General features: G+C 45.6%; 3 protein-coding genes and 1 long non-coding RNA gene across 4 annotated transcripts in view; 2 read left to right on the top strand and 2 right to left on the bottom strand.

The window, feature by feature from the left end:
* Positions 1 to 1,112: 1,112 nt before the first annotated feature.
* On the top strand, positions 1,113 to 6,210 carry LOC127344005 (aspartic proteinase 36). The gene is made up of 10 exons (XM_051370228.2): positions 1,113 to 1,594; positions 2,817 to 2,946; positions 3,067 to 3,326; positions 4,066 to 4,293; positions 4,662 to 4,824; positions 4,937 to 5,010; positions 5,101 to 5,197; positions 5,317 to 5,377; positions 5,706 to 5,777; positions 5,857 to 6,210. The coding sequence occupies exons 1-10, from the start codon at positions 1,335 to 1,337 to the stop codon at positions 6,033 to 6,035; spliced, it is 1,524 nt and encodes a 507-aa protein (XP_051226188.1). The 5' UTR covers positions 1,113 to 1,334; the 3' UTR covers positions 6,036 to 6,210.
* A 293-nt stretch (positions 6,211 to 6,503) lies between these two features.
* LOC139838166 (uncharacterized) lies at positions 6,504 to 6,878 on the bottom strand. The gene has a single exon (XM_071827536.1). The coding sequence runs from the start codon at positions 6,876 to 6,878 to the stop codon at positions 6,504 to 6,506; it is 375 nt and encodes a 124-aa protein (XP_071683637.1).
* A 2,635-nt stretch (positions 6,879 to 9,513) lies between these two features.
* LOC127344008 (uncharacterized) overlaps positions 9,514 to 19,504 on the top strand; it is a 28,694-nt gene continuing 18,703 nt past the window's right edge. The window contains exons 1-2 of the long non-coding RNA XR_007877685.1: positions 9,514 to 9,736; positions 9,847 to 10,034. This is a non-coding gene — a long non-coding RNA (uncharacterized lncRNA). The remainder of the gene's footprint in view (positions 9,737 to 9,846; positions 10,035 to 19,504) is intronic.
* Positions 10,496 to 18,682, bottom strand: LOC127344006 (uncharacterized). Its single transcript, XM_051370229.2, has 5 exons — positions 18,341 to 18,682; positions 18,057 to 18,230; positions 17,300 to 17,415; positions 17,065 to 17,148; positions 10,496 to 10,876 (listed from the first exon to the last, which is right to left on the bottom strand). Exons 2-5 carry the CDS (start codon positions 18,118 to 18,120, stop codon positions 10,778 to 10,780), a joined length of 363 nt encoding a protein of 120 aa, XP_051226189.1. The 5' UTR covers positions 18,121 to 18,230; positions 18,341 to 18,682; the 3' UTR covers positions 10,496 to 10,777.

The following is a 19,504-nucleotide window of genomic DNA, read 5'->3' as shown; positions in this document are numbered from 1 at the left end:
CAAAGTGGGAGCTCCCCGCCCTCTGATGAGGTTATGTAAAAAAATGGCTAAAAGTCTGCAATTTCTAATATAAGTGAGCTACAAATAAGAAATAACCATCATATAAAGTTTGCAGAGAGAAAATTATCTTATACCGCCCAGTGAATGCAGCATATATTTTCTGAAGTAGCTAAGTGTGGTGATGTCAGTTAACTTCGAATCGTAGGTGCCTTCATATGTCCCAAGAGGTCTTACGTTTGATGAGCCCGGCATTTCTTGAAGCTAATATGGTATTTGGACAAGAGTTTGCTTCAAACTTTATTAATTCACAACCCTGCTTTTGTATGAACGATAGGAGTTTCCTTGAAACCAAACACATACTTGAATAAAAGAACGGTAAAACATCCCTATGAAAATGGTTCCTTGTCGATGTGTAGAGTTGCTTTGTTTTTGTTAGTATCCCTACTTTTGTGGAAGACAACACCATGTAATATTCTATTCACGACATTCTTCTTAAACATGCCCATGTTTGATATAACTTGCCCTTTTTATAATACATTGTCAAAATCTATATATGGTGATTGTTGGATTAGAATGAATGTTGTGGTGGTTTCTAGTGCACATTTTTATGTGCTTACCAAACGACAATCAACAACTGTTTGTTTGTGGTACTAACGTTGTCAATTCTTATGTGATATAGTTGTATAGACTTGTTCAAAGAGACGACGCGTTTGAATATTCTCATCGAACTGTTGGACAATACTTTGACTACTTAATAAATTTAGCATTTTGGTGGTGTTTTCTTTAGTCTACTGAAGTACACCACAATCTTGGTCCTATGATGCACACAATAATAAATTCTTGGAAACACATCACCCATCGGGAAAGAAAACTATTCTAATGACCATGATCAATTTATCATCATCCAGCCGGCCATCTTTGAACAAAACAAACCAAATCAGACCAAACCCATCACTTTGGTCAATGGCAGAGAAAAGGAAAACCCAAAGAGAAAAGAAGGCGAAAGAGGAAAGCCGGATGAAAGTGTTGCCCACCCTATAAAGCGGTGCAACACAAGGCACGCCACACGCACAGGGAGTCCACACGTAATCCCATCAAACCATCATCTTTCCTTCCTTTCTTTCCCGCTCTACCCCCTGTACTTCTCGCATTTTAAAAGTCTGGACCGGGAGGAGGAAGCGTAGGTGCCGGAGCGCGAATTTGGAGCTCTTTCGGGTCCTCGAGCGCGAAAAGGGCCGAGCTGCTACGCGCACACGCGCAGGCAGCCGCCGGCCGCGCCAGCCAAGAAGCGCAGCCAGTCCATTCGCCTCGCCGCGTCCGGCTCTTGCTCCTCGATGAGGCCGCCGGAATTGGCGCTGGCCGCAGCCTTCGTGGCGCTGGCGGTGGCGCTCCTCGCTGGGGCGGCGGCCGCGGCGCCGTTCCCGGCGGCGCTGACCCTCGAGCGCGCGCTGCCGCACAAGGGGGTGCCCGCGGAGCACCTGAGGGAGCGGGACTGGGCGCGGCACGCCGGGAGGGGCCTCCTCGGCGCGGCGCCCGCCGTCGCCGGCGTCGTCGACTTCCCCGTGGAAGGCTCCGCCAACCCGTACATGGTCGGGTGGGTGAGCTGCTTCGCTTCTCTTTCTTTTTTCTCGTCTGGTGGTTCGGGTTCGGTTCGGGGTGGTTGCGCGTGCGTGATCGGGGGAGGCGTTGAAAATTCGAACTTGGCGTCGTCGCCTCAGCGCGCCTGGGCGCTCACCTGAAATTGTTTGCTTTGCTTGCTGGATTGATGATCTGTTAGCTTTTACCGGGTACCGGCGAAGGCAATTTCTTTTGAATAATGGACAGCAATTCGGTTGCTTGGATGCCTATGTTGGTCTCGTTCGTCGCCTGTAGCCACGCCCGTTGAAGGATTGATACCATACTCCGTGAATTGTTTTGCTGCCTGCGTGCATTCTGCAAATATTGCACAAGCTTCTGCGATGCTTGTTCATGGACAATTCACCTTTTTGTTGCCAAATCGTTGCTCCGAATGACCAAGTCTTGTTTTTCTTTTCTTCATTCGGTTCCACTCAGTTTTTGCCAACGCATACCGGGAGCTCAATACTCATGTCTTTGTTCTACCACAATTCGCTGTCTTTAATTTGAAAGAAAAACAGCTCTTTTTTAATGCTTTGCTTCTCTTGGATCTTACTACTCTTTGGAAATTTTGTTGCTGACCGCATATTCTTTCATTTTTCTGGGTTGCTTTTGCTTAAGGTCAATTCCTTCTGTTTAAGCTGCACTTTGGGATTTCTCCCTCCCTGATGTACTTCATGTTTCGAATTAAGCTTGTTAGTCCACAAAGGTGTAGGGGTATACATTTACTCACACGGTTTGGAGCCAGTATTTTGTTGAGGTTTTGCTAGCAATAGTATAATGGATGTATTGGCAGCCATTTTTACTCGCCATGTGCAGCCAATGCTTCTGGCCGTGTTTGCTAAGACGCCTTCCCCTCTTCCAAATGCCTGATTTCAGTTAGGATTTATGTTTTAGTGACATAGACTCTTGGTACAAATCTGTTGTGATTCATAAAATCCCTTTAGACTATTTAGTGGCTTAGTCCGTTATCCACATGTAGCAAAAATCTATTTCAGGATGCAAGAGTCTATTAGTTTCTTTTGACCAATCGTCGAATTGGTTAGGATGCAAAGCTCAGTTTATTCCTTGGTTTTACCATTGTGTTCTGTTTGATTAATCCTTTTTGGCATTATCATCTCATCAGTTCACAATTTTTTTTCATTCTGCAACTAGGCTTGCAGTTATTTGTTGTGACTGTATCCTAAAGTTCCAATTTACAGACTCTATTTTACACGGGTGAAACTGGGAAACCCTGCGAAGGAATACTTTGTCCAAATTGACACAGGGAGCGACATCTTATGGGTTTCTTGCAGCCCTTGCACGGGCTGCCCGACATCAAGTGGGCTCAATGTGAGACAATCATCATCTAGTGTTATTAATCTCTTTAATAAACACATTTTCTCCCTTGAGATGGAATTGCTTGTTAGCTAAGAAGATGCTTCTGATGGATCAACTTGCTTTGCTTCTCAGATCCAGTTGGAGTTCTTCAACCCGGATTCGTCGTCAACATCAGCCAGAATACCATGCTCGGATGATAGATGTACAGCTGCCCTCCAAACAGGGGAAGCAGTTTGCCAAACCTCGGACTCTCCAAGCAGCCCATGTGGTTACACTTTCACCTATGGCGATGGAAGTGGCACATCAGGATATTATGTTTCTGACACTATGTACTTCGACACTGTCATGGGAAATGAGCAGACTGCCAATTCTTCAGCCTCTGTTGTTTTCGGGTACAGTTTCCTTATAGTCCTCTACATTTTTGAAACCCCTATCTGATAATGAAAAATTTCCTTTTATAGTTGACGATCATTTACAAAAGATAGCTAGAAACCTAGCTAGAGTGGTGCACAACTGTGCCAGGTAAGATGGTTGACATGATGTGGGTCCTTGTCTCCTTGATAATGTGAACCATTTACATGTTGACACTTTGTGGCACAGGTGCGGATAAAGTTAGATCATTTTGTTCATCTGGTTAGTACAAATGATGGATCTAGTGACAACAAAATGCTGTCCTGAAACCAGCAGGTTGCTAGTTACTACTGCCAGCATAGTTCTTTTCCTTGCTATCATTCTAGAGAACAGTTGTTACTAGAAAGAAAAATCAGTTTCCATTATTTTTATCCTGAACAAATGTTGGAATAGTTATATTTATGTCTTTCATTCTCTAGCCAAAATATATTGGCACGTGACTAGTATATGAACATCCTTAAATGCTGATTGATCAACAGGTCTCTCCTCTGATATGTGTCTGAACATTCTAAAGGCTAGACTCAATGGATTTTTGTAGTGATGGTGCTGCAATGTTATGCTGGTCTTATTAGTTTAGTTAAACCGTGTGTTAGTATACAACAACTGTATATATGGTTACAATTTTGTGTAGTTGTTGCGTTAATAAGGAAGCATGCTGCCTAGTAACATTTTCCAATGTATTTTCTTCATTGTTCTAATTTTTTTATTATCTTGTAACAGATGTAGTAACAAACAGTCAGGTGACCTGATGAAGTCAGACAGGGCAGTTGATGGCATTTTTGGGTTTGGACAGCATCAGCTGTCTGTCATTTCACAATTGTACTCTCTTGGAGTATCCCCAAAGACATTCTCTCACTGCCTGAAAGGTTCAGATAATGGTGGCGGCATTCTTGTTCTTGGTGAAATTGTCGAGCCAGGATTAGTATTTACTCCACTTGTTCCACAACAGTAAGTTTCATTTCCTAGAATTACTACTGAGTGTAACTTCAGAGTTCTGCTATACTTATGCTACCTGTGTTGTTATAGCTTGAAAGTATGTATGGGGTGATAAATAGTTAAATACTATGGCTGCAAATAGTAACAGATTTAGTCATTTGCTTTCTAGTCTTTTTTCTTTCTGAAAATACACCTGTGAGGTGAATTTATCTGTGCATCTTTAATTTCCCAACACTAAGTGTGTATCTGTGTTGTGAGTGGCTAACAATATAGCTGGTTGTTTCTGTGAAGTACTCTGCCATTTGTGGTGGCGATATACTAAGGAGCATTTTGATACTAAACACTGATTGCGTGCTATTATTATGTTTATTGAAATGTAGGCCTCATTACAACTTGAATCTGGAGAGCATTGCTGTGAGTGGTCAAAAGCTACCCATCGATTCTTCTTTGTTTGCAACCTCAAATACACAAGGAACAATTGTAGATTCAGGCACAACACTAGTCTACCTTGTTGACGGAGCCTATGATCCGTTTGTTAATGCGGTAAACCCCTTATTGCACACCTCATCATTTTTTTTTTGTGGAACAGCAAGTATGTGACCAGTTTGCATTACTTAAATACACGCTTACTAGTTTTATTGATTTGTATCTGCAGATAGCTGCTGCAGTCTCTCCATCTGTACAGTCTGTTGTCAACAAGGGGAGCCAATGTTTTGTTACAACCAGCAGGTTTTTTTCTTCTTTCTAAGAAGGAAATTAGCAGCGCATGTCATTCAGAATGTTGAATTACTTATATATGTTTTCCTGCTTCTCTACCAGTGTCGATTCGTCATTTCCAACAGCAACACTTATTTTTGAGGGTGGTGTTGCAATGAATGTGAAGCCAGAGAACTATCTATTGCAGCAGGGTTCAAGTGTATGTGAACAAGCCTTTTTATTCCACCTGTTGCTATTTTTTTCTGTCATTGCTTATCTTGTAAAATGTTATGGGCTCACTTGTCTCGGATGCAATTAATATTGTATTGTGGTTTGCAGGGCGACAATGTACTGTGGTGCATTGGCTGGCAAAGAAGCCAGGGAATCACTATACTTGGAGGTTAGTCATCTTTGACTGAATTGCCCGGTATAAGTTGCACATGTTGCTAGTATACTTTAAGGTTCCGATTCCATAATGGATGTCTGAATAAATTAATCCATCGAACAAAATTTTGAATACTGCACCAAATACATACACAAGTATGCAACTCAAATGTATCCAACCTTTGGGAGAGAGTGATCCTGCCTTTTTACTCCATGCCTTTTCTTCTTTAACCCCCTAATCTTACACTGACCGGTTATTTCTATGTACTAGCTTCACACTAGCCATTGCCCATCTCCCAAGCCTGGTGTTTTCTTACTAATCGTCTGTAAACCTTTTGCTGCAGATCTTGTTTTAAAGGATAAGATATTCGTTTATGACTTGGCCAACATGCGGATGGGCTGGGCGGACTACGATTGTAAATTCAGATCCCTCCCTTTTGTCAGGTTTATTGTCACTTTACCAGCTAACAGTGCCTTCCCCTTTCCTATTGTCAGGTTCGTTGTCGGTCAACGTCACCTCCTCGTCGGGGAAGAATCAGTACGTGAACACAGGGCAGTTTGACGTAAACGGGTCGCCGCGGCCATCATCGTACCGCATCATCGGCCTGGTGCCTACCGGGATCGTCATCACCCTTGTGCATATGCTCATTTTTGGCGTCCTGGGTAGTAGATAGCACACGCACACGGGGGTGACTGACATGACATTGTGATTCTATATTTCCTCCATTCTTTTACTAGCAAGCGGGGTCGACGTCGTCGTCGCTACGCCCCCTTCCCATGGCATGAGCATTCTTGCTGTACATAAAAATATACAGGGAAAAAAGAGAAGGAAAAAAGGTTAATTGTTCATGGAGCTACGCTCTCCCGTCTTTCTAGATCGGCTCTGAGCCTCTGAACATCGTTTTGACACGGGAATCCTGCGTTGTCCTGCAGTTCCTTTAGAGCGAGTTGTGCAGTTCCTTTTTTCTATGTACTATAATTCACACAGGACATCACCTCAAAACGTATTTAACTTTTTTTTTTGAAACCGGCAAAAAAGATTTTGCCTTATATTGATATAGGAGAAGCAAACAGGTACATGGCAAGAGCTAAAAAAAAGGAAAAAAGGGGCGGATCAAGAACTCCGCCCCAGAACTACTTAGTTAACCATCTGCAAGGCTCTTTGCCCCCGCAAGGATCCAATCCTTTCCCTCCTCCCTAATCTTGTGCATAACGACCGATGGCAGCGAGGACTTATTGTTGAAAACGCGTTCGTTCCTCTCCTTCCAAATCTCCCAAGTGATGAGAATGACCGCAGATCGCAACCCCTTGGGAGAAGAGGTAGTGGTCGACGTGATGGCCTGCCAGTAATCAAGGACCTTTGCTCTACCTTCTCCAAGGCTCCCCATAAGATCCGGACAGGAGAGCCAGAAGGCCGCCGCGGCCCAAATGCGCTTGGAAAACCGACATTCGAAGAGGATGTGTCGAGCCGTCTCAGGGAGCATCTGCAGAGCTGGCAGGTGGGGGGATGTGGCCATCCCCGTATTTAACTTCCATGACTGGGTTCTCTCCGCGAATATTTCATCATAATGAACTTGCCTACACTTGGAGGCTCGATGGTTGGAGGCTCCTGAACTTGCCCAAAGCCCTTCTCCACCAAGGGTTTAGGCTCCACATTGGATCAGAAGAAGATTTTGAAGTTTTGGGCTCTTCCAGCAATAGATGATAGAGAAGAAGATTTTGAAATTTTGAGCTCTTCCAGAAATAGAGAGAATCGAGTTGTCACTCTGCGTGTGAGGAAGAAGGTGGCTTTACATAGCAGCCCCCTCAAATCCAACCGTTAGCACATATTTTTGCGAGATTCCAAGGTTCCCTGGACTGGAGGCTCCGGGCACTCGAGAGTTAAGGAAGACCGGTGCCAACTTTCTGGATACCCTAGAGGTTTCCATAGGAGGGCCACAGGCTTTAGAGCAGTTCTAGCAGCTACCGTAAAACGGGTAAAACTGAATAATAACCGTGCCCCGTAAAAAAACGCGCAGTGTAGCGCCTGCACTTCGATCGAAACCTAAATTTTTTTAGAGGCAACATCAAATTCTTCCCGCCGAGCGGTACTTCTTCAGGCTTCGAGAGGGAACACCGAGCGCGACCTGCACTCCCTTCTGTTTTTTGCGGGACGGAACTTTCACCCCCATCCCTTCCCGCTCCCACGACGCCGCCGTCGTCGATCTACCGGCCCCGCGCTCCTCTGAGGCCACCGCCACCGCGAATCGGCGCCATGGAGTCATCGGACCTCCCGCCAGCCACTGCTCAACTCTCCCGTCCCACAGCGGAAGCTCCTCTTGCTCCGCCGGTGCACGCATGCTCGCCGGCCACCGCCCATACCGCCATCAAGAATATGAAACGCGCCGCCGCCGCTCCCCCTTCTTCCCCGACCGCCGCTTCCCCTCCTTCCCCGGCCGCCGCTTCCCCTCCTTCCCCAGTTGCTGCTTCCCCAACCGTTGCTTCCCCAGCCGCCGGTAGGGCCGTCGTCGCGCTGGCAGTCGCAAAGCGAAAGAAGGCCGCCAGAAGTGGGTTGAAGAAGGTCGTGAGGAGGATGGAGATCATCACAAGGCGGAGGCAAGCCATGGCCCAAGCTACATTCCGTGAGGGTGCTACGGCGAGTGGTGGTGCTGCAGCCGGTGAAGGTGCTACGACGAGTGGTGGTGCTGCATTCGGTGGAAACACTTCAGAGGAAGCCGGTGCGGGTGCTACGGCGAACATGTTTGCAAACATTGTCTCATATGCTCTCATGACCTATCAAAATTCAGTTATGCTATATTGTTTCAGTTTACAGTCCACGTCGCAGTGCAGCTACCGTAAACGCAAATCGGGAAACTGCATATCCCGATATGCAGTTTCCCGGTTTGCGTTTACGGTAGTTGAACTGCGCCAGCTCTCGCGGCCACCGAAATGCAAGCTAAACTTGCTAGTTCGCGTTTTACGGTAGCTGCTAGAGCTGCTCTTAAGGCCCCATCCGAGCTCGAGAGAGTTGTTCTATCTAGTGTCAACCATACACAACTTTTTGGATACCGTGGAGGTTGGCTGAGAAGTTCGAATGCTCTCTTTACCATATGAAGTTTATGCTGGTGTAAATATAGTTCCGTTACCTTACCAAGCCATTCCCTCTTAATAGTATGGGTTTCCTTGCGATTAGAGAAAAACGCCGAGATGCCGGTCTCTTTTCACCTTTTGCTTCGAGGGGGGTTCCAACCATTAGTGAGATCTTGGGATGTGTTTAGGCTTTGTCTTAAAGATCAGGCACATGGTTAATCCATAAATCATATTGTCATTGACACCAAAACCACTTAGAGAGGGAAATGCACTTTCACCCCTTCTGCCTCTTCCTTCTCTACCTTCCTATTGTTTTCTCTCAAACCCATCCGCGTTGTCATGGCCTTATCTCCCCTCTACCCTAACTCTCTCTCTCTCTCTCTCTATATATATATATATATATATATATATATATATATATCTATCTATCTATATATCTATCTATCTCTCCTCTCTCTCTCCACCCAAGCCGGAGTCGTGGTGCCACGATGACCACCAGAGAGTCGAGGTAGAGAAGGCAATGACGAGCCTAGAGCGCGACGACACTGAGCAATGAACATAAGGTTGGAGGGGGTGGGGCTGAGGGTTGGCCGATGCCGGAGATGAAGGGGAGGCGGCTGAGAGGGAAAGCCGAGAACGAAGACAAAAATTCGAAGTAGCGCTGGTGGCGGTGGCAGGTAGTTCGGCTAGCGTCGGTTTGCGGGAACTGTGCGGGCAAATTAGAGGGATAACAGAAGACATGAAGAAAGGGGCTAAGGTTAGGGTTTTGGGCCAACGTCGGTTTTGTCGTGTGCGGTCAAAAAAGTGACCGCTTGGCTCTTCCCTGGCGGGTGACCGCCAAATAGTCCTCCCCATAAGTAGTGGTGGGACTACTTCTTTTTTGCTGTAAAACACTGTAATGTAAATGGAATTGCTTCTTTTTAATCTACACTACTTAAAAAGGAGGAACATGTTCCTTATTCTGCCGAGCCGCAGTACGTCGAATATTTTCGTCGTCCGCAATATGTCGCCCGATGGTTTCGCCCCGCACGCGGCAAACTGGGCCAGGCCCATCACAATACAATACACTGTCCTGCGTCCAACCCTAGCCGCCGCGCCGAACGGTTCCTTCGATCTCTCTCCTCAGCTGAGCTCCCCTGTCTTGCCTCGCTTCACCTCCGATCGTGCGGGACGACGGACGCGATCGGAATCCTAGGCAGTGATGCGCAAGGCGATGAGATGTGGATCCTTGCGCACGGAGAACTCATCCGCCGCCAGCAAGCCTCCGCCAGGCACATCCTCTATCAACATCTGATTCATCCACTAGGTTGGTTGGGGCCAACCTCTCCTTAATTTCTTTCTTTGTGATAAAGTGATATTCGTTTGGTGTTGGGGTTGAATTGCAATTAAAACTTCTCCTTTTGTTGTGCTGGCCAGCGACCATTTTCTTTCTATGTGAGAGCCGAAGTTGGTGCCAACCAACATGGAGGGGACACAGTACCTGAGAGAATGCATTTGAACGAGGGACATGCTAAATTGCTAATGATGAGCAACATTCGTTTAGTCATATGAATTTCCTAGAAGTGTAATTGGATCTCTAAGTTGATCTACCCGATCTGATCCAGGTAAACATCTTCAGTCCAATTACCTGCTTGTTTTCAGTACAGCAATTGTTTTGCTTGATCATATGTAAAATATAACATGTCCTACAATTTTCTCTGAAATACAACAAGTTGATTGATGCATATATGACTTGACTGTTCCCATTCCTCGCATATGTGTAATTTCTAACTTGTGTGTGATAGGTTAAAGTTATTTTGGTGATTATTCGGTGCAAACAACATATCTAATACATTTTTTTTTTCAAATGAGACCCGTCCATGTAACCAAAACTAAAATTTCACAAAAAATGTTGAATAGAGGTAAAGCTTCTTCATGTACAATTTACTCGATATATCTTTAATCTTTACTATTAAACAGCAATCAGCCGTACGTCGTATGTCCTACAAGTCCCATCGGTCGTTACCCGCACATCGAACGAAAACATATCACCGGCCGGACGGCCCAGCAGTCAGACCAAAAGATGTACGTCGGCCCAATCAAAATCAAAATCATTAGACGGTCAAATAAACGAGCCCAGTCAGTCAGACGGCCCAACCAGATGGTCAGGTGGACTAAAACAGACGGTCAGGTCAATTACGGAACAGACACGGCCAGACAACTGGAACCGACACGAACAATGCTACAACACACACCCATGGAGATGCATAAGAACGAATCGATTCCTTCGGACAATCCACAAATCCTACAATCTCGCTTCTATAACTTCATCGAAACTCAGGTGCCCAATCAGCTAATACTTGCGGGCTTACGCACAGGGAATACTTGCCGGCGCCGGAACTCCATCTATCAACGCCTTCACCGAAGGTACAACAGAGACCATCGTTCTCCATCGCTTTTTTATGCTCTGCACACAAAAAAAACAAAAAAAATTTATTAGGTAAACCCAGAAAAACTATCTCTCACCTAGAGATGCTGACGGCGCTGCTGCCTGGGTCGACTGTGCTGCTCCTTTGTTCTGCTACCTTTCCGCTCCTTTGTAAACATAAGAAATTGGCTAAAAGAAGAGGACCGACTTGGACTTGGACTATCATGGTGTAATCTGACACATACATGCTGATGCATCATCATCTACTTCAGAACTAGAGATGATCTATTTTTTGAATAATCTAAGAACTGGATTTCTAAATTATTGATGCATCATCATCTACTTCAGAACTAGAGATGATCTATTTTTTGAATAATCTAAGAACTGGATTTCTAAATTATATTTTTATTCATTGCAGAATAATACCGAAACAGACGCGGACGGTGATGGCAGATCAAAAGCAACCAGGTTACAAAATTTCAGAAGACAGAAATGAAGCAAGACGTGAACGTGATAAAGCGCGACGAAATAGTTTGACAGCACAGCAAAAGGAAGAGATTAATGCACGTAGAAGAGCAAGATCACGCGGCGAAAATGAAGGAAGACGTGAACGGGATAGAGCACGGCGAAATAGTTTAACGGTTGAGCAAAAAGAGCAGATAAATGCACGTCGGCGCACATCGGCGCAAAGCATAACTCAAGAGAAGAGAGCGGCAATGCTAGCTCAGCGCAGACTAAACGCTGCAGCTAGGAGGAACATCCCCTGCGCTGAATCCATCGCGATGCAGTGCCCAGACGCAACATCTTTGCCAACAAAAAATTTGGCATCGACCACACACGGATCACCAACCAGAGAGGAAACTACTTCATGTTCCGCCTCCCCTTCAAGGAGCACGCCGGCGTATACCATTGGGAGCGACGGTAACACACCCATCTTTACTCCCTTTATTTATGTATATTCATGCATTAAAGCATCATACTTACCGACACGAGAATGATATAGGTGACATGGAGGCCTTCCTTAGCAGTATCATGGACGAGAATGCCATCCCCAACGACCTCACGGATAAGGAGTGCTACATGTATGACCGTGAAGGTACTTATGCCAACCTTTCCACTAACCAACTTTGTTATCTGAGTTAACATGAACATATATTGATATAAAACTATGCACCTAGGTTTTGACGCTGATGGCATTGACCTCGAAACACCGGCGGACTCATCCGGCGCGGAATCTATCGATCCTTTCGACTTTGTGTACTCGAATCTCCCAAACAGCACAAACGTACTTACGCAAGTCCCGAACTGTGAACACTGTCATGCCAAGAAGTTTGAGCGTGAGGCCGATGGTTTCTGTTGTCGAAACGGACAGATCAAACTAGCTGAACAAGAATCAGAGCCTATCCCGGAGCTGGTGAGGCTATGGTCTAGCTCAGATGCGGACTCTCGACATTTTCGGGAGAACATAAGATTCTTCAACGGACACTTCTCATTCACAACTCTTGGCGTCAGCCTAGACAACAACTGCACAAACATGAGGTCCGGTGTGTACACATTCCGGGCCCAAGGCAAGATGTACCATAATATGCATTCGTTCGGGCCAAACTCTCGCCCGGAACATCTGCAACTATACTTCTACGACGATGATCCCAGCTTGGTCCATCACAAGGAATCCACTAAGGACCTGGACCAAGAGGTCGTCCGGAAGGTTGTGGACATACTAAGAGGAAACCCCTACTCCGAGCAATTTAGGAGTTTGGGCGCCTATAAGGACAACCTACAAGACTACTGTATAGAACTGAACACCGACAAGAAGCTAGACCAACGGAGATACAATTTACCATTGTCGTCCGAGGTAGCTGCGATCTGGGTCGAGGGCAGCGACCTGGCAAATAGATTCAAGCGCAGCATTACCCTCTACGGTGACAACAACGAGAGGCATAGTATACAGGACACACAAGGATGTTATGACCCGCTCTCGTACCCCCTCTTCTTCCCTAAGGGGGAGCTTGGCTGGCATTCAAATCTCCCTAAACGTGATACGCCTTGGCATGTTGCGCAGCTATCAAGAGAGGACCTCGAGGATGAAGGTTCAGCTATTCAAAATACTTCCTATTTTTTTTCTATGCTTTTTTGTATTTTGCATAACCTTCTTTTTCACATTATTCACGCAGATGGAGGTGGCAATATATGCGTCTCCGTAAGGGACTACTACTGTTACCGACTACAAACGCGTCCGGCTATATTCAACCCCATACTACATGGCGGGCGTCTGTTCCAACAGTTTGCGGTCGACATGTACATAAAGATTGAGGGTTGCAGGTTGAGTTGGTTCAGGGATCACCAGTCAGAGATACGCGCCGATCTTTATAAAGGCATTGTGGATTGCATCACAGCCGGAGAGACTCGTGCAAGTGCTGTTGGCACAAGGATTGTTCTTCCTTGGAAGTTCCAGGGGTGCTTTAGAGACATGAAGCGCAGACATATGGACGCCATGGCGTTGGTGCAGACGTATGGCAAGCCTGACATCTTCCTGACGATGACATGCAACCCTAACTGGCAGGAGATACAAGATGCACTGCTTCCAGGACAAACCCCACAGGACAGACCGGACATTGTGGTTAGAGTGTTTAGGGCCAAGCTGGAGACAATGAAAGAGATGCTAACCAAGAAGCATATATTGGGCGTTGTGAAGGCCTACGTCTACGTGGTCGAGTTCCAGAAGAGAGGCCTCCCGCATGCTCATTTCTTGTTGATCATGGATTCAAAATATAAGCTCATAGTGCCAGAGCAATATGACCACGTAATATCCGCCGAGCTCCCTGACAAGAATAAGTACCCGGAGCTATACGCCATGGTCGTGAAGCACATGATGCACGGGCCATGTGGTGTCCTCAAGCCAAACAATGTGTGCATGCAAGATGGATCGTGCAAGTGTAGGTACCCACGAGCATTCAATGGGACCACCGTGCAGGGGAAGGACTCATACCCCATTTATCGGAGACGAAAGGACGGTCGTTGTGCGAAGGTCCGAGGCCATACGTTGGACAATAGATGGGTCGTGCCTTACAACCCGTACCTCTTGCGGATGTTCGACTGCCACATTAACGTGGAGGTGTGCTCCAGCATAAAGGCCGTCAAGTACCTATATAAGTACGTATACAAGGGCCATGATCAGACGTCATTCAATATTGAGAAGCCCGACGCTGAAGGCAACATAGACGAGATTAAGAGGTTCGTTGACGCGAGGTGGGTAACTCCACAGGAGGCCATGTGGAGGATATTCGGCTTCAAACTCTGTGAGAACCACCCATCGGTCTTACCGCTGCAGCTTCATCTCGAAAATATGCAAATGGTCACATTCAAAGCGAGAGACAACCTGAAAGATGTCGCGGCCAGAGAGAATCCATCCATGCTGACTGAGTATTTTGTGGCTAACGAGAAGCACGCGTGGGCTCGACATATTCTTTATAGAGATTTTCCGGGAAGCTTCACATGGCAATCAGCAAAGTACTGGAAGAGAAGGGACAAGGGTCAACAGGTAGGCCGAATCGTGTCAGCCCATCCCGCCAAGGGGGAGCGGTACTTTCTGAGGGTGCTTCTAAACCACGTGCCTGGCTCAAGGTCCTTCGAAGATCTCAAAACAGTGGACGGTGTGCTATGTGATAACTTTCGTGAGGCCGCTGAGAGGAGGGGTCTCATCGAGGCTGACAACACGCTCGATGAGTGTCTTACCGAGTCAGAGCAGTTTGCCATGCCGGCCTCACTCAGGAGGCTCTTCGCAACAATCTTGGTATTCTGCGAGCCTGGAGATGTGCGTGGCCTTTGGGATAGGCACCTTGAGGCGATGTCTGATGACTATCGACGAGAATTCAAGTGTCCAAAAGCAGTGGAGCAGAAGGTGTTGCTTGATATTAGGGGCATGTTGCAGTCAATGGGCAAAGACATAAAGACATTCCCTCTCCCAGACATCGACGAGACTTATGACAACACAGATGGCGAGGCCAGGGAGGTTATTGAGGAAACCAATATCCATGTAGACAAGGAAGACGCTTCTCTAGCGACCTCACTAAACACCGAGCAGAGGCTTGCCTATGAAGAGATACTAGCAGCAGTTGATGGCGGAGATGGGGGCGTATTCTTCGTGGATGGCCCAGGAGGCACAGGGAAGACCTACCTTTACAGGGCACTGCTCGCTAGGGTTAGGGGCGAGAGAAAGATCGCGTTGGCTACAGCGACATCAGGAGTCGCCGCTTCCATTATGCCAGGAGGTAGGACAGCCCACTCAAGGTTCAAGATCCCACTAAACCTTGAAGAAGGAAAATCATGCAGCTTCACTAAGCAGAGTGGGACAGCCAAGCTACTGAGGATGGCTTCACTCATACTATGGGATGAGGCAACCATGATAAAACGCCAGGCAATTGAGGCATTGGATAGAAGCATGCGCGACATCATGGAATGCCCAGACCGACCTTTCGGGGGAAAGACTGTCGTGTTCGGTGGGGACTTCAGGCAGGTGCTTCCTGTAGTGAGGAAAGGATCACGGGGTCAAATAATCGACGCAAGTCTACGAAGCTCGAACCTCTGGAAGGGCATGCGCCAACTAAGGCTCATCAAGAATATGAGGGCGCAAAGCGACGAGTGGTTCGCGGATTACCTCCTGAGGGTCGGTAATGGCACCGAGGAAACTGACAAGGATGGAAACATCCAACTGCCTAAAGATATTTGTGTGTCATCAACAGGCGACGATGCAGCTAATATAAAGAAGCTGATCGACCATGTGTTTCCTGCCCTAGATCACAACATGGACAATCCGCATTACATGACTTCTCGAGCTATCCTCTCCACAAGAAATGATAGCGTCGATGGAATAAACATGCACATGATTGAGCATTTCCACGGCGAGGAAAGGATCTACTATACCTTTGATAGTGCGGAGGATGATCTGCATGGCTACTACCCTCAAGAGTTCCTAAATGACCTATCTCCTAATGGGCTTCCCCCCCACGCACTTAAACTGAAGATAAATTGCCCGGTTATACTGTTGAGGAACCTCGACCTAGCTAACGGGTTGTGTAATGGCACGAGGCTTGTGGTCCGTGGGTTCCAAAGTAACGCCATCGACGCAGAGATCGTCGTGGGGCAGCACGCAGGAGAGAGAGTGTTTCTTCCTCGGATACCTCTATGCCCATCTGACAATGACATGTTTCCGTTCAGATTCAAGAGGAAGCAATTCCCGATCAGGCTCAGTTTTGCCATGACGATCAACAAGGCGCAAGGACAAACCATCCCGAGTGTGGGCGTGTACCTACCGGAGCCAGTCTTTTCGCATGGCCAACTGTACGTCGTGTTGTCAAGAGCCACCGCGAAAAGCAACATCAAGATCCTCGCCATCAAGGACAAGACCAAAAACTCAAAGAAGCGAAAAAGAACTGAGCCCTTAGTAAGGGCCACGCTAGACATAGTCTACAAGGAAGTACTTAGCACTTGAACTCGCTGGACCTGATTTGAGCAGATTCCTTAATGATTATTATATTTTCCAAATGTAGTGGATGCTAGCATACTTGAATCTTTTATTACATGAGTATTTGTGTGCATTTTATGTTTACACATTAGATATTTGTGATGAAAAAAAATATTAAAGGGTAGAGCATGTAACTAACATGTACTAGCATTTTGGAATCATAGACTATTATTTTCTTCTTGATGGCAGGCATCGACAACAAGAACATCAATATCAAATATAACTTGCAGAACTTAAATGTACTTAAGTAGAAGACAATGGACAAAAAGTGCTAATACTGATTGAAATATTTAGAATGCTTATGGCAAACAAGTATTTTTTTTTCCGAAATACTGAGGTACTAAGGATTGAGAAACAGTATTGGAAGACTTCGGAGTGCCAACATGCTTCGCAGAACTTCATTAGCTGGGAGTCATTTGAATTTGAAACCATGAAATCCGATTTAGCACTTTAGCAGTATTGAGTAAAATGCATTGGTTTCACAGAGATTTCAGAAGTTTGTCAAAAGATGCTAAATGTTACGAAATAATTGGACAGAAGAATATGCCCGTGGAAGGAAAGGTTCTGGTTCATCCATTATGGATGCAACCTTCTCAGCCAACTTGAAAGTTGTCTGAAGAACAATTTCAGTCGACGGATAGTTAGCAAATAAGGTAGACACTCTCACCAGCTGTCAATGGCTTCTTACACTGGCTCTTGTTACCTGATTGGTTATAAACTCGCACACACCCAAAATCCTCGTCAATTTTGAAAACCTTGAAAAACTCATTAGCATAGTTTTAACATCCTGCATACAAGCGACCAAAAATTAAAATAACCTCACATAAAGCAGTAAAGTGATAAGATTGCACTTCACAAATAACTCACTAATTAAACATATGTAGAAGGCTATATACATTCAATAGGAATAAACAACACATGCGTAATTTTTTACAGACCTGCAGAGCAAACACTAAAAATCCGGCGCGTAACGGAACACCCAATTTCTGCAGCCAGATGCCATAGAAGATCACTATCGCTAGAATTATACACCTCTTGGCAACCCTGTCCAACTCTGCAATATGACAAGGACAATCGTAAATAGCTTCAATACCATTGCCTCGTAGGGAAGATCTTGGCACATTTGAAGGTTACAAGAGCATATCGCTGAAAGGCTCAACTTGGTGATAATAAACAATATATAGTATGTATGATAACAATTTCATTAATCGCGCACACAGAATAAAATTCCTTTTACTATATAAAGTGATTAAAGAAGGTGAGCGAGTATCGTTCAGAAAGTGAGCTGACTAATTATCATTCAGAAAGTGACTAAAATATACTTTGTTGAATACAACAGTAACCAAACGACCCATAATTTAAACACAGCTTGTAGTATTCTAGAATTGCGATATTGAATGGCCAGCGCATATGAACTGTGGTATTTCAAGACTGGTTTACAAAAACTGATCTGCCAAACGCTAGCTTCATATTACAAGGCACAGGCATACCAATAGGAAAAAAAAAAGATAAACATGCCTACATTATGACGAATCGAAATGCATTTCAATCGAAATGGAAATATGGCCCACAAAAATTCCTGAAAAATTCCCGAATCCACAAACTCGGTCAATCTAGACCAAGTCGTCATCATTTTACCAAGAAATTATAAAACTCAGAAAGTAGATAGGCAAATGGCGATGTTGGATGGCTCACCGTCGACGAAGTAGGCCGAGCAGGGGTACCCGCGGGGCGCGAAAGCGACAGCGAGCCATTTCATCGGACAGCCCGCCGGGCGGCAGCGTTCCTATCGCTCGGCAGAGGATGCCTAGGGCGGTGCGGCGGCCGCCGCCGCGTCCACCTTCAGCACTATAATTTGTGGTTCCTTGCCTGAAGAATTATTGCATCTTACTTTCTTGTTTAATTTTAACCGGAACTTTAGCAGGATTTCTCGTGTATTTCAATTCTATCAGATGCATGAGAAGAATTTGAACAGATACCTGAAGCTATTCCAGCAGCTGATCCTGGATGCCTCCATCCCCAATCCGGGCAAGCTCTTCTGCGTGCCTCCCGGCTGAATCCGCAGAATCAAGCTCGGCCGGCAGCGCTGATGAAAAGTCAAAGAAACGAGCGACCATGTGGCCTGGAGACGGAGCGATGGCAACCTCGATTTCCCGTGCGAGGGTCGGCGAAGGGAGATCGTAGCCGCGAACCCAGGCTCTGGCGTGACCTCGAGATCAAGCAGCGCTCACGGCTGAGAGAATCAGGTGGGCGGGGAATGGAGTGAGGCCATGGGGAGAAGAGAGTGAGAGGAAAGCGAGTGAGGAATGTGTCGTGTCTCTGTGACTGGTGCCGTGGTGCGTTTGGTTATTACTAGATGACCCGGTGCGCCCCGGCGCACAGGCAAATGCAAGACAGTATTGTAATCATATGTTTTTATGTTGCTGATGTTTGTTTAGTTGTCCAAAAATTTAGTAGGTCTTAGAGAGCCCTTAAGCCTACATAGACAATCTTTTTTATAGAAAATATAAACTTAAGTTTTACTCGGCTGATGTGTGCATAGTTTTCTAAGAATTTGGTATGCCTTTGAGAGCCCTTAAGCTTGTATAAACAATCCTTTTAAAAAAACTTTCAAGCAACTGTCTAACACATGTACACACAGGAGAAACATTTGCTGCATCCAACCATTTGTTCATAGTAAAGAGAAATAAATGTGTATAAATATTATTTTTTTGGGTGCCATCAACACATACAATAAGTACAATTGTAGTCATTTCCTTCAATAAGAATACACCAGGATCCTCGCCAAGAATCAAAGAACAAATGCGCACAGGCCACACCAAGTGGTCTTTATCATACTTGTATACCAAGATCACTATACATCATCATGCCATGTCTATTAAAATATATAGATTCTTCAATACATATGTCAAGTACAAATAGGAGTAATTTCTATTTTCCAATGAATGATGATAGCTTGTGAAACATGCTGCTATGTGTCTGCTTTGAATTGGCTGCATATTTACATACATGCATCCTTTGGTGGCACTGTGTCTCCTTTGATTTATCTAATGCATCAAAAATTGCAGGAACCTCACTGAAATCTTTTAGGCCTTGCCAGCACATCTAAGAAAGTATCACCTAAGAGAATTAGCTTGTATTAA

This window comes from Lolium perenne, chromosome 3, assembly GCF_019359855.2.
Source record: "Lolium perenne isolate Kyuss_39 chromosome 3, Kyuss_2.0, whole genome shotgun sequence".
Classification (NCBI taxonomy): Eukaryota; Viridiplantae; Streptophyta; class Magnoliopsida; order Poales; family Poaceae; genus Lolium; species Lolium perenne.
This window is presented reverse-complemented; position numbering and strand designations above follow the sequence as displayed.

What these genes read in the sequence shown, in the direction of transcription:
- LOC127344006 (XM_051370229.2), bottom strand. Translation starts at nt 18,120, where the DNA reads ATGAAATGGCTCGCTGTCGCTTTCGCGCCCCGCGGGTACCCCTGCTCG. An exon ending in CTCGGCCTACTTCGTCGACG is followed by an intron (nt 17,416 to 18,056) that starts GTGAGCCATCCA and finishes GTCATATTGCAG; the next exon opens with AGTTGGACAGGGTTGCCAAG. An exon ending in GCGAGTTTATAACCAATCAG is followed by an intron (nt 10,877 to 17,064) that starts GTAACAAGAGCC and finishes TTTTGTGTGCAG; the next exon opens with AGCATAAAAAAGCGATGGAG.
- LOC127344005 (XM_051370228.2), top strand. Translation starts at nt 1,335, where the DNA reads ATGAGGCCGCCGGAATTGGCGCTGGCCGCAGCCTTCGTGGCGCTGGCG. An exon ending in GCCAACCCGTACATGGTCGG is followed by an intron (nt 1,595 to 2,816) that starts GTGGGTGAGCTG and finishes TCCAATTTACAG; the next exon opens with ACTCTATTTTACACGGGTGA. An exon ending in TATTGCAGCAGGGTTCAAGT is followed by an intron (nt 5,198 to 5,316) that starts GTATGTGAACAA and finishes TGTGGTTTGCAG; the next exon opens with GGCGACAATGTACTGTGGTG.
- LOC139838166 (XM_071827536.1), bottom strand. Translation starts at nt 6,878, where the DNA reads ATGGCCACATCCCCCCACCTGCCAGCTCTGCAGATGCTCCCTGAGACG.